Here is a 13614-nt window from a genome sequence, read left to right as displayed (position 1 = left end):
TATATATATAAAAAAATACTGTATATATAAAATAAATGGTCCCTCTACAGTAGCTACCATATTCTAGCACCAACGTGAAGGAAATGCTTCACAGACTCGGTATATCCGTGCATCTCTCTTTAAACATCAATGTATATGGACGGGTGGCGTTAAAGATTACACATATATCATGATAAAACTACAGTCCTACTGCTACTTTAAAATAAAAATGTATAGTCCATTAGTAACTCTTTGTCATCAAGCCACAATAAAAATACATAGTATACAAATGACAAAAAAACTGGAAAAAAACTGTTTAATAACTTTTTACAAAATGTACAAGTTCAGTGACCCTCCCTCCCCTTCCAAACACATGGCTTATCCCATCATGCATGACATGAACACTGTTGTATAAATTCTCAATAAAATAGACAATCCCTCCGAACAAACTGTGGAGGTCATCTATGACGTGAAGTATTTCTGATGAACTCAAGACTTTTGGCACATTTACAATAGTGGTTACAAAACCATGAAACGGCCGTTCAAGGCCCCCTCAAATGTCTCCATGGTTGACACGTTAAATGGTAAAGAAAGCCCATTAAACAAAACTGTAATCTGGGGTAAGATAACCTTATGGTCATGGTTGGAGCAGAGTAAAAAAAACAAAAAATAAAAGGTCACTGGGCAACGTATGACCCAGGTTGGATGTTACGTGTTATTCGCCGTCTTCCGTTTCTTCTTCAGACGGTCCCGCCAGTTATCGGGCAGGTGCTCAAAATTGGCATTCTTTGAAGCTTTTCCTCTGTAGAATTAAAAACAGTTAATGAAGAGTCATCACCATGGAAAAATAGAAGAAACGCCAAGAAGTCAATGGAACAGTGGAGCGACATCGTACAACCATCATAACCTTTAAAAATGTTACTCTGTTCAAACATAGACGTACGTGCTGAACTGCTGATGCTTCCAGTCCTCGATACTCTTCTTGTTCAGCTGATCTCGGTCCTCGTCACTGGAGCTGCTCTTCTCTTCTTCGTCCAACTCCTTCTGGATACTCTGCCACTTCATCACCAGAGACGGCATTTTGATCTTACTCTTCTTTGACTGTAGAGACATGGGAAGAGAAAAAAACTCAATGCAGGTTCTTCTCATGTGACATATTAGCATTAGATTACAAAGATGGCTTGACTGTGAAGAAACAATCCAAGCAAAGACAATCAACCCATACGGTTTACAATCGAAAGAAAGACAATACTGGACATCAATGTCTGGACTTATGGCGACAGCATTATAAGAATTGTATTCAACTGTGTCCAAAGTGATTTGTGTAACGTGGACAATATTGACTGTAATGTTTCACTGGTGATTATGCCACATGTTGTGTACCAAAGCTGTAAACAAGCAGTCTGATAAAGCAAAGTGGTTTAGACCACATCGTAAACATGCCAGCGTGAGGACAGCTTCTCTCCTTGCCATTTACTGCCTCCATGAGTCAAGGCTGACTAGCATACTCAGTGTTGTCCGTTAGTGCCAGTCATCAAGGACCAAGCTGGAAAAGTTGGCAGCCTAGATGACTACAGGCACATAGCTTTAGCCAATAAAGAATGATGCTGGACAGATTAAATGGTATGATTAACTCAAGAAATAATCAGCTGTTTGTTGTATTGAGTCAGAGGGATGCTCAAATACATTGTTTGAATCCTATCTTACTGTCATGGCCACCAGACTGTAGGAGTAAAATGGGGCAACAGGGTCACAGGCCCTTTTGGAGTTTGCAAAATGTAGTAGACAAAAGGGCACCGGTATTTTGGCCCCAGTTCCTTATAATCTATGTATTTAAAAATCTGTCCGAGCTAATAAAAGCCTGTACCATCAGGTGCCTGACTGGTGGTACTCTAGTGAACCATATTATATACGCAGATGAGACCATCTAGTGCTGGTCTCCAGCAGCTCCTTACATTGCGTTCTGTGTATGATGTGGAAACACACGACACCAACTACGATGCCAGAAAGAGTGCCGTCATGACCGGTCCCTCGATGGTGCAGTGCAAGTCAAATGTTTGTTGCTGCAGGAGTCAACACTCTAGAAGCTGTTTTAAGAAATCTCATGTACAAATGGATCGGCTGGCTTCATAGACTCGGATAACAAAATCCTCATGGGCTCAACTAACAGGAGGTCAAGTGCTACAAGCTACCTATCCCAGCTGTGGACACGTTGGTATAGTATTACGTTTGTACTCTGCTTTTGTATGTAATTGGGGTTTTCTCACTGCCCTCTGACAATTGATGTAAACCGTTAACTCCAATACTGACCTTATCCTTTTTCACTTTCTTGGTCTTGTCCATGGGAGGAACCTTGGCTCCGGGAGGTTCAGAGGGCGGCTGGGATGGTGGCAGTGGTGGCTGAGGAGGTAGGGCCGGGACGGGTGGGACAGGAGGTTCACAAGGGACCAAGGGAGCAGGGACAGCTGGCACGCCCCAGTAAGCAGCAGCAGACATGAGAGGAGCTGCACAAAGAGAACCCGTCACCGAGTAAACAGGACTCTAGTCTTGTTTCAGGGGATGTGCAATAATGCTGTTCAGACAGGTAACCATGTTGGGGAAAAATGCCCAATACATAGTTTAACAGCAGCTGCTGGGTTGTGATCCATTTACCTGCACTAAAAGCAGGCTGGGTGTAGAGAATGGCACTACTGCCAATAGTTTTACTCAGCTGGCTGGCTTTACGTTTCTGAGCCTTCCCCAAGGGGCCCGGCAACTCCACAATCTGTGTGTGGCAAAATATGATACAGGTTAGAAGCGGAAGTCTTCTCATATTCTGAATATAAACCTATAGCATTATCGTGTACAAAATGAACTGGAGTTCCCTAAATTAACTTGGATTACTCCCACACCTTGAAGCTAGCCGTGCCTGGAGGTAAAGGAGGCCTCCCAGAGCCATCTTCCTCCGTCCCCGGAGCAGGAGGCTCACCGTCGTTCTCATCATCCATTTCCATCTCTACCTCCATGATCTCTCCATCGCTGTCAGGGGGAGGAGGAGGTGGAGGTGGTGAGCCTGGGGGGAGAGGCGGAGGCGGGGGGTTGTTGGAAGGCGGAGGTGGGCTGTCTGGAAGAGGAGGTGGAGGTGGGGACCAGACAGATGATGCACTGGGCTGAGGAGGCGCTGGTGGGGTGGCAGGGGCAAAAGATCCTGTTTAAAAAAATTAATTAAAAAAAACTTTGTAAAACCATGGGGTGAAGCGTGGACTGCCTCGTCACATAGTATGTACTTAAAACAGCAACGCAATATTCATTATCCAGGCATATGTGCGATAGGAAAAACACTTACAGGAAGATTAATACATTTTTCTGAAGTCACTAAAGACAACACAGCAGAAAAAGACTGACCTGTGACGCCACCAGCAGATTCAGACAACGCTGTGGTGTCCCCTTGACTGGAAGTCTGTGTGCCTTGGCTGCCTTTCGGGTCTTCCTCCTTGGTGTCCTCTTTTGGAAAATCCCATTGGGAGGCACTTGTCCGGTCGTTCACATAGAAATACCGCCTGTGCTCTCTAAAGAGTGGGACAACAGAGATAGAAGGCAAGAGTCTCAACGACTGTCCTAGCAACTGGAGGAGTGGCAGGATACCCTGGGACAGTGGGGCGAGGGAGTGGACATAGCGGCCACGGTAAGGGGGCAGGAGTGTTGGTTTGGACAGCGACTTTAGCTGTCCAAAAGAAGGGCCCAATTAGAGTGTGGTCATGGCTGTGGATAGGGAACCCACCTTTGCTCTCAAAAACAAAGAAAGCAAAACAAATCATCTCTAGGTCCTGAAAGTAGCATTCAGCAGCTCACACCATGGTTGTCACATTTGTTCCGTTTTAGACAACCATTACCTCCCAGACACAGGAAGACGCCAGAGAGGAAACACCACCATCATCATCAACAAGCATGGGTCAAAAATTACAAGCACACACTAGACTCATTTTACATCAGAAAGAAAAAAAATAAAACAGGAAGACATATGAAATAGAGTAGGCCTGACCTGCTGGGTTCCCGTCATTGCTCCATCTTCACCTTTTATTTGATGCGCGACACTCCTCGCTTCCGGGGCATCACTGTCTGCATTGCATTCTGGGTGTTGTAGTCCTGTAAAGTGCAAAGCTCTCCCACAAAACCAACCTTCTTACCATACCCCCCCTTCCCAAATGTTTCACTGACTGGACCCATAATCAGTCTACAAAGGCCCTGACAACAAAGGGCGTAAGAGTCTGTTATGGGGACAGGGAGTTTTTGGTGGCAGGAATATTTGACAGGAAGCAGGCCGGCCCAGAGTGGATGCTCCCTTATCAGTATGTGCAAGGCTGAGTGCCAGGATTGCATCACAGAAACCTGCAGAGTCTGTTTCTGCCAAGTATTCTGATCCTCCCAGACTGGTTAAGCTTCTCCCCAAGTCATGAAACAAAGTCTGCAACCTCGGCACTGAGAAGGGTGTAGTCACACGGTACGTTTTTTGGGGGGGGACGAGGGAGTTTAGAGATGTGAAAGGTAAGGAGCGCGTACCTGTCCCAGTGGCAGGACCAGCCTTTAGGAGTGGCGTTAAGTTCGTAATATTTTATGTGTTCGGCTGCTTCCTGAAGCCGGCGACGAAGATAGACCCCGTTCAGAGCGCCCTCTCTCCAGTCAGCAATCCGAGTCTGGGGGGGGAGGAGACATGAGTAAGATGAAGACCATAAAGTAGAAGTAAAAGGGATACAGAGACATGCAGAACCAAATGATAGATGTGAAACATGGAAAAGTAATTACATTAAGTTTCCAAATGACACCCTATGATGGATTATGATGAGCATTTTAAATATTAAGTACTACCACATGGCTGTGTGCCAAATGATATGAAACAAAATGAAGCGTTAAATATTTTAGAGTTCTACATCTGGAAGCTAGGATAATATTGCTGAGAAACTGAACCATTTCCCACTCACCTCAGTTTGTAACAGAAGAAACTGAAAGTTTGAGATCGCCTTTTTGTTTATCCCCAGGAACTCCATCTTGCTGGTTAACGTGTTAGCCAGTTGTCCAATCTGAAACTACATTTTCGTCAACATTAAAAACATATCCTTAAAAAAAAAAAAAAAAAAAAAAAAAAAAAAAAAGGATTGTGACAATAATAATAGTTTGTTGGAACATTGTTTTTACCCTGAGCTCAGGCGTTTCTACTTTGAGCTCCGGTGTTTCCGCCTCTTCTTTTACCGGAGGATTTGTAACCGCCTTCTCTTCCGAGTCGTCCGTTTCCTTCTCCTCTCCTTCTTTAACACTCTCTTGGACTTTAGAAAGTGCTATAAGATACAAAGGAGTCATATAAATATGCAGGGAGTTTAGATTACAAACATTTTATAAGTGGAATATTCATTTTCATGCACGCCACCCTCCAATAGTGCGTGCAACTATTTGGACTCACCCGTCTCTGTGCCGTCCTGTATGTCTGAGCCTATGCTGTTGGAGTCGGGGCTGGGAGCACTGGGGAAGGCAGTCTTCCACCGTTTTTTCTTCAGTAGGATGCCTCTGGAACCAGGGGCTTCTTGGCTCGTCTCAGAACAAGGACTGGAGCCCCCGGCACTCACATCGCCCTCCTCCAGCGCCCGGAGCTCAGCCTAAGAGCCAGATAACAGGTGAGGGAAAGGCCACGTTAACGTAACAGAGTTTGAATCACCATTGCTGCACACGAAAACCAGAGAAACGGCGTTGTGGTTGTATGCCTTGGCCATCCAGTCACGTTGCAGTTTACACCCATGTCTGTCCAAAATGTCATCACTTCACTTTGTGTGAAACAGTCATAATTAGTGAGTGACCTTTGACCTCCCAATTCGAATCAGTTCATCCTTGAGTCCAAGTGGAAGCTTGTGCCAAATTAAAAAGAAATTCCGTCCAGAACGTTCCTGTGACGTTGGGTTCATGAACATGGGACAAAGCTAGATCCCCCTCCCCCCCAACACAGAACTGTATTGGATCCAAGACACACCTTTTTCCTCTCCAGGGCCAATTCCAGCTCCATTGTGTCTTCTTCCGTCTCCTCCTCAGCATCAGAGTTGTCTTCCGACTGCTTCTTGGGGCAAAGATCTTTCTGGACAGTGAGGATCGGGTCCGGGTCCGACAGAGGGGGAGATGGGGATCCTGCATCGTGAACACCTTCCCCGTCAGAATCGACACTGTCCTCAGTCTCATCCAACCCTTTAAGCAGTGTTTTCCTCCATTTTTCTTCTGCTTCTTTCACTTCAGATGGGATCAAAGGCCCAAGCAGAGATGCAGCCACTCCATGGCACTCCTCTTCTTCACTTGTGAGGCCTACAACACTCTCAATTACCTCCTTTTAGAGAAAAACATGAGGGAAACATATTAAAACTCATAATAAATGTCTTTAAACACCACAGATTCAAATTAATTCACATTTGTGTTGGACTTAAATGAGACTTGCCGTCACTTTGATCTCCTTCACAGATGGCTGGGCTGCAACAATTGCAGCACTTTCCTTGGTGTGATGAGCTTCATGCGCTGTGCCGTTGCCATTGACACTAGAGCGCCAAAGAAAAGTACAAAATACATCATAGACGTCTGAATTGCTGTACTTGAGATGAAGAATTGTACTTGAGGTCAGATAGGTACAGTAAAAGATGAAGCTGCTGTTCACACAGTTGTGATGACACTGTCTCTGTCAGTTTCTCCTACCTGTTATTAGTCTGCCCCAGGCTTTGCACCTGATCAGCTAGATAGTGCGGCAGCTCCCAGGACACCTCATTAGTCTGAGTGCTCCAGTAGTAGTGGCAGCCAGAGTTCTCATCCCACACCTCCTGCCAATCTCCCATCTCTACACCCACTGCAAAAAAACAACAACCATGAGCTGCTTGGAAACAGATCAAAGCCGATTCTAGGTGATATACTGCACACAATCCTTATGTTCTGCTATACTAAAGGGTGGCTGATAGACAGTTACCTCCAGAAAGTGAGTACTGAGTATTGTACACAAACTCTGTGCTTTGTTGGTTCTGGTCTGCACTGGCAGCTGGCTGTCGAGCATCAACCTCAGGTCTGGGTGGGGTGGTAGTTGGGACCGAAGGTTGAGCTGTATCATCTGCATTTGGCTGGGTGGTGATTGCATCAATTTCCTGTGGTGGAAAACATGTGCAAAAGGAATTTATATTTTTGAGAAACTAACGTAACGATGGCCTGCCTCGGTCGGCACTAGCTGCTATTGGCCTGTCTCGAACAATTCCGTCGTGACGCCCTTTCCGGTCATTACGCTGTAATTTTCTTCGGCGATCGCCAACCAAACGTAAATAATATCAATTCATACATATCAAATAATCTATGTGTCAAATTTCATGAATATATATGGACGTTTATATGTCTAAATACTATAGGAAAGTGACTTTGATGAGAGAAAGCAGAAAGAACGCTCGGGCGACGCTGAAACGGCTCGAACGGAAATTAAGGAGCTTTTATTGCATCATTTGGAGTTGTTGAAGCGTGATATCTTATTGTGAAGGACAGAACTACGGTCCCGGATGTGTTGACAGCATTGATGGTCATTTTTGCGACCCTGGAACAAGCGAATATCCCCGAAAAACCAGCAGCAGCCAGTGTTTACAACGTGTTTGTACGGATTAGGCCAAGAGCAGTGCACGGCTAATTCACCCGTGTTAGCATCGTTTTAACGACTCTGGTAAAGGCAAAGCTAACTGTAATAATTACAACAATATTTCGTTTGAAAGGTACGAAGTTTAACTTCAGTTTAACACCATTAAATCAACTGAAAACATTACACGATCATTTTTATCAACATTGTAAGTGAATTGTTTTGAAACATTAGCTAAAAACTGTCCGGTTTGGGGTACAATTCCGTTATGTTTTCAGGCCTTAGAATTAACCACACTCTTCTAAGCACTCGTCGGTAGAAAAATAATTAGATGTATTCATGAAACACTAGGCCCAGGTTAGACGCCTTCACAAAATATATCGTAAATTGGGAAAACCAAAACATGCAGTCTACTTGTAAAGAAAAAAATGCACCAAGTATCATTTTTATTTTTGCATCATCGGCTGTCCTCTCACTTAGTCAAATGATATGGAGAAAGAAATTCATTAATAATGTATTCTTGAATCTTTCGCCTAATCTAGGTACAGTCCTTAGACATACCATCGAAACAAAACCGATCAAGGAACGTGCATTTCACAACTGGTCTGAGGCCGACAAAGGTAAATACCAGTTGGTTCATTATGTCCCTCAATTACATACAAACTGAGTTAACGGATTGTGTCTCTGCTGTTGTGAACAGTATATACGTAAATGTTATGCAGTAGGCCACAGCCTCAACTGTACCACTAATAGGTACAAGTTAACCTAAACCAGGGATTCCCAAAGTGGGGTGTGCGCACCCCTGGGGGTGCGCGAGCTGCCTCTAGGGGGTGCGCGAGAGGAAAAGTGTAATGGCGGTCTGATGGTGTAATAATATTAAATATTAAAAAAAAATGTAATTTTAATTTAAAAACTGTCAGGTGGGACATCTGAAGCCATCAGTCGTAAAAGAGGAGAGGGACAGAGAGAGAGAGAGGAATCGGAGGCGAGGGGAACGGAGAGGTGCGTTATTGGGGAGAGACCGGGAGAAGAAATCGAGCCAGAGTCAGAGGAAGATGAGACGGCGCAGACTGGGAAAAAAAGAGGAAATATGATGAAAAGTATCTGTGTCTGGGCTTCACTTGGATTGGCAACGCAGATTCCCCAAAGCCACAGTGCATGGTGTGCAGTGAGGTTCTGGCTAACAGTCTGAAGCTCTTATTTACGTCGCCACCTGAACACCAAGCATGCCAGTGCAAGTCAAAAGCCCCTTACATTGTTTATATCGAAATTGGAGGAGTTACAAAACAGCCAAAAACAACTGCAGTCTCATTCATGTGTTGGTCTATAAATGACGCACTACGGGCTTCATATCTGGTTACAGAATAGCGAAAAAGGGGCTACCGCACACAATCGCCGAAGACGTGAGCTTGCCAGCTGCCAGAGAGATGGTAGAATGTATGATTGGGGAGAAAGAAGCAAAAAAGTTGGACATGATCCCGGTGTCCAACAACACTGTGTCGCGCCGCATCGATGCTTTGTCCGAAGACATCCTGGCTACATTAGTCGCTCATTAATTGTAAATTAAATGTGATAATCTGCCTCTGAGCCTGTGCGTGTGTCCTCACATCCGTATTGCTCTTTAAAAGTGTCGCCTTGTGTCACTGAAAGTTATTGAAACTTTGTTGCAGTGTTTCAGTGCGTTTTCACACCTTCAGTTCGTTTGCTTTGTTGCAGTTGCTCCTTTGTTCGGTTTGTGTTCACACTGCAACATTTAACAGCGGACTAAATCTTGTAAACAAATGCCACCCGCGAGCAAACTGTTCTCTCATTGGTCCGATTCTTATGCGGCTATAAAGGCTTAAAAGGCTCTGTTGCTTCTTTTTTTTTTTTTTTATTAAGGGGGGGTGGTGCGCGAACCCGGTCGGGATGTAGAAGGGGGTGCGCGGCCTTAAAAGTTTGGGAACCGCTGACCTAAACGTATGAACTTATTTATCTTTAAGTTGTACAAAACAGATGATTAAGATATGAAGCAAATTATACTCACAGCCATGAAATTGGCCAATGTACTGTCGATGTCAGCTGACTTTCCAGTTGAACGCGGAACAGAGTCTCCAGCATCCTCTTCATCACTGTCCTCATAGGCTCCAAGCAAGGACAAGCCCTCTACGCGAGACAAAACAACGTGTTCAACTGTATGTTTCGCATTGCGTAAGAAACACACAGCTCCTCGCATATACAGTTACTTTACCTGTGGCCTTTACTGCGGAAGTCTTCATGTGTGTGAGTCTTTCTCTCACGATTCTGAGTCCATCGCCCTCCTGTTCATCTGCAAAAAAATGTCAGCCAAGAGGTTAGCCTCGTCTTCTAACGTTACATAGCTAGTTGCTACAGCAAGCTAGGTAGACGGTAACGTTGTTCTCCCACACGTACACAGTCCTCACACTCCGAGATGAAACAAGTGTAATGTAATGGTAACGTTAATGGAGTTAGGATAATTGCGTTTGGATTAAATAGCTCAGTCATTTGTCGCAAGACTATGTTGGCATGCTCACAACAACGTTAACCGTCAAGCTTAGCACGCTGCACGATAGCTTCTGGTCGATCCGTTAGCTTAGCTTAGAAAAAAATGGTTTCGTTTCATGAGCTAGCATATTGCCATAATTAAGCGTACACGTCAGCTATTTTTGTTGATGTATTTTTGCACATAATGTTAACTAATTCGGCAGCGAAATGTCGTTAAGTGAATCGATTTTTAAAAGATGGCCACATGCTTCACAGCTCCAGCATTTAGCATTCAGCTAGCAAGCCACTGAGATAACATTAAGAAATACCATCGGATCCCGAGGGGGCTTCTTCCCTCTCTCCGACATCCCCACCACGGAGCCCGGACGGTGAAAGCTGGAGGATCGTTCTCCGACCGACCGCTCCTCCTGTGAGGCGAGTTTTCTTACCCATCGCTGTCTGTCAGTCTGGGGCCCTGCAGCCTTCCCTGGCGTCGTTGTTGCGGCTCGGTTCTGCTGCTTCGAAGTGGCACAAAAGAAGGCATCAACTTCCGGTTCATGTGGTCATGTTTTGTAATAGTAACGCTGCGTCTGAATGCTAGAAGAGAGAAGGAGCACGAGACAAACATTTACCTAAACGGAAAACATGTGGTGTTTGTGACTGGATTAGGATGTCTTTCAATATAATTACGGGATGAATTAGCTGTACATTTAGAAGGGAAAGCGATATGTTGTGGAGATTTGAATGCTCATAGCACATTATGGGGTAGTGGTAATGATGGCAATGAAATGGTGATAGAAGAGTTAATGGAAATTCTTTTTGATTAAAGAATGCAACTGGGACACGATTTAACATCAAAACCCTTTGTAAATAAAATCACTGACCACTTATAAAGTGATCCGCACATACTCTAGTGTACGCCAAATTCCATTCCTTTATATCTCGAGAGATGCGTGACAGCCATTTCTCGCGACGTCGCTTGGATAGCTCCTTCGTGTCATTTCCTTGATGTGTAATGACCGCTGGCAAACGAAAGAATGATTTCTTGTCTCTATCAGCTCTGCTGCCACAACCAAAGACAGCATAAAAGTTCACCACCGATAGGTTATGCGACGCAGCCGTGCATGCCAGTGGCTTTGTGTGTACTCCAACATGGCCGACAGCTAAACTGTGACGTCACACGAGACCACTCTGCCCTTCATCGGCCCGTGTTGTGAATGAAACTCATGTTGAGGAGGAAACTCAGGTGAACAGACTTAGGTCGAGGCGTTTAGCTCAATTCAAGCAATAAGGTTTATTTGTAACAGAAGTATTATGTCCAGCAGTTAAACGTGCACGGACCTAGAAAGTTCACTCTGTAGGAGCGAATGAAAAGCTAAAAAGGCGCTTAGACAGAGTGCGCGAGTCGTGAATAGGTTCTTCGGATGGAAGCCTATTGGTTGAATACTAAGTAGGAGGCGGATCTGTTTCTATCTAACAGACAGCCGGTTGGAGCACTGGGTATCTCCGCCCACACTGGCTCACGTCCGGGTCCCGCCTTCTCTGGAACTTCAGTGTGTGTGAAATGTTGATGTAACAGCATATTGTTATGTTCGGCCGACTAGATAAGCTAGGCGCTAGATATGCAAGGGCGCCTCTTCCTATATGTATATGTATAGACATACATACATACATATATATATATACATATATATATATATATATATATATATATACATATATATATATATATATATATATATATACATATATATATATATATATATATATATATATATATATATATATATATATATATACATATATATATATACATATATATATATATATATATATATACATATATATATATATATATATATATATACATATATACATATATATATATATATATATATATATATATATATATATATATATATATATATATATATATATATAGCTATCTATATATATATAGCTATATATATATATATATATATATATAGCTATATATATATATATAGCTATATATATATATATAGCTATATATATATATAGCTATATATATAGCTATATATATATATAGCTATATATATATATATATATATATAGCTATATATATATACATATATATATATATATATATAGCTATATATATATACATATATATATATATATATATATATAGCTATATATATATAGCTATATATATATATATATATATATAGCTATATATATATATATATATATAGCTATATATATATATATATATAGCTATATATATATAGCTATATATATATATATAGCTATATATATATATAGCTATATATATATAGCTATATATATATATAGCTATATATATATATATATAGCTATATATATATAGCTATATATATATATATATATATAGCTATATATATAGCTATATATATATATAGCTATATATAGCTATAGCTATATATATATATAGCTATAGCTATATATATATATATATATATATATATATATAGCTATATATATATATATAGCTATATATATATAGCTATATATATATATAGCTATATATATATAGCTATATATATATAGCTATATATATATAGCTATATATATATATATAGCTATATATATATATATATATATATATAGCTATATATATATATATATATATATATATAGCTATATATATATATATATATAGCAATTGCTATATATATATATATAGCAATTGCTGTTGGCAATAAAATGGCTTCTAACAGTTCAGCAATGAGAGTGTGATGCAAAACAGGTTTCCCATCAGACTTAAGGAACTTTCTGTGTTTCCACAGACTCCCAAAATCGTGAATTACTCCGAATGCATAACGAGAGTCAGTGTGAACTGTAACAGTTTTACCTTCAGCTAGTTTGCATGCTTCAGTGAGCGCGATGAGCTCAGCTGCCTGGGCTGAAAGATGACATGGCAGAGAACCTGAACACAGCACTTCTGAGTCCGAAACAACAGCAAAACCCACAAGATTAGTACCAGTGTGATCGCGGGTGGCAGATCCATCAACATACATTACCATGTCGCTGTTGTGCAGCGGAGTGTCCATCAAGTCAGGACGAGGAGTGCACCGAGCTTGGAGCTCAGCTAAACAGTTGTGCTCCTCTCCGTCACCAGGAATGGGGAGTAATGATGCAGGGTTAAGATTAGTACAGCGTTTGACCGTTACGTTTGGCATGTCTAAGAGACATGTGTGATAACGCAAATATCGCGCTGCAGAGAGGTGAGATGATTTCTGTTCGAGGAGAATCAAAGACACTGAATGAGGAACGAGCAGAGTTAATGGAGCGTATCCTACTATGTCACGTGAGGCCGCGAGTGCCTTTTCAGCCGCGGCCACTGCACGCAAACATTGTGGCAAACCAGCTGCGACTGGATCGAGTTTTGCGGAGAAATACGCAACTGGTCTTAATTTGTCACCGTGTGATTGTAACAACACAGAGGTCATGCAGCCCTGTCTTTCATCCACTGTCTGAGTGAATGGTTTGTTCGGATCTGGCAGTCCTAAAGTTGGAGGAGTTTG

The 13614-nt window shown here is 42.3% G+C and overlaps 1 protein-coding gene across 4 annotated transcripts; it reads right to left on the bottom strand.

The window, feature by feature from the left end:
- Positions 1–347: 347 nt before the first annotated feature.
- fnbp4 (formin binding protein 4) lies at positions 348–10629 on the bottom strand. 4 transcript variants are annotated; one of them, XM_079275657.1, is made up of 17 exons: positions 10519–10629; positions 9816–9893; positions 9612–9730; positions 6944–7115; positions 6680–6826; positions 6428–6531; positions 5975–6319; positions 5414–5606; positions 5152–5291; positions 4938–5042; positions 4519–4652; positions 3364–3527; positions 2871–3166; positions 2632–2743; positions 2290–2483; positions 923–1080; positions 348–781 (listed from the first exon to the last, which is right to left on the bottom strand). In XM_079275657.1, exons 1-17 carry the CDS (start codon positions 10520–10522, stop codon positions 688–690), a joined length of 2559 nt encoding a protein of 852 aa, XP_079131783.1. In that variant the 5' UTR covers positions 10523–10629; the 3' UTR covers positions 348–687. The 4 variants fall into 4 exon arrangements, with proteins under 4 accessions (XP_079131783.1, XP_079131781.1, XP_079131780.1 ...); XM_079275655.1 differs by having other exon boundaries at positions 6428–6524; positions 6679–6826; positions 10399–10579; XM_079275654.1 differs by having other exon boundaries at positions 10399–10579.
- Between the last annotated feature and the right edge of the window lie 2985 nt (positions 10630–13614).

This window comes from Melanostigma gelatinosum (assembly GCF_949748355.1).
Source record: "Melanostigma gelatinosum genome assembly, chromosome: 1".
Taxonomy (NCBI): domain Eukaryota; kingdom Metazoa; phylum Chordata; class Actinopteri; order Perciformes; family Zoarcidae; genus Melanostigma; species Melanostigma gelatinosum.
This window is presented reverse-complemented; position numbering and strand designations above follow the sequence as displayed.

Coding starts and splice junctions, on each gene's coding strand:
- fnbp4 (XM_079275654.1), bottom strand. CDS start 10,522: ATGGGTAAGAAAACTCGCCTCACAGGAGGAGCGGTCGGTCGGAGAACG. Junction 6,827..6,943: donor TCAGTACTCACTTTCTGGAG/GTAACTGTCTAT, acceptor GTTTTTTTGCAG/TGGGTGTAGAGATGGGAGAT. Junction 4,653..4,937: donor TTCTTCTGTTACAAACTGAG/GTGAGTGGGAAA, acceptor CTCCCCCCCCAG/ACTCGGATTGCTGACTGGAG.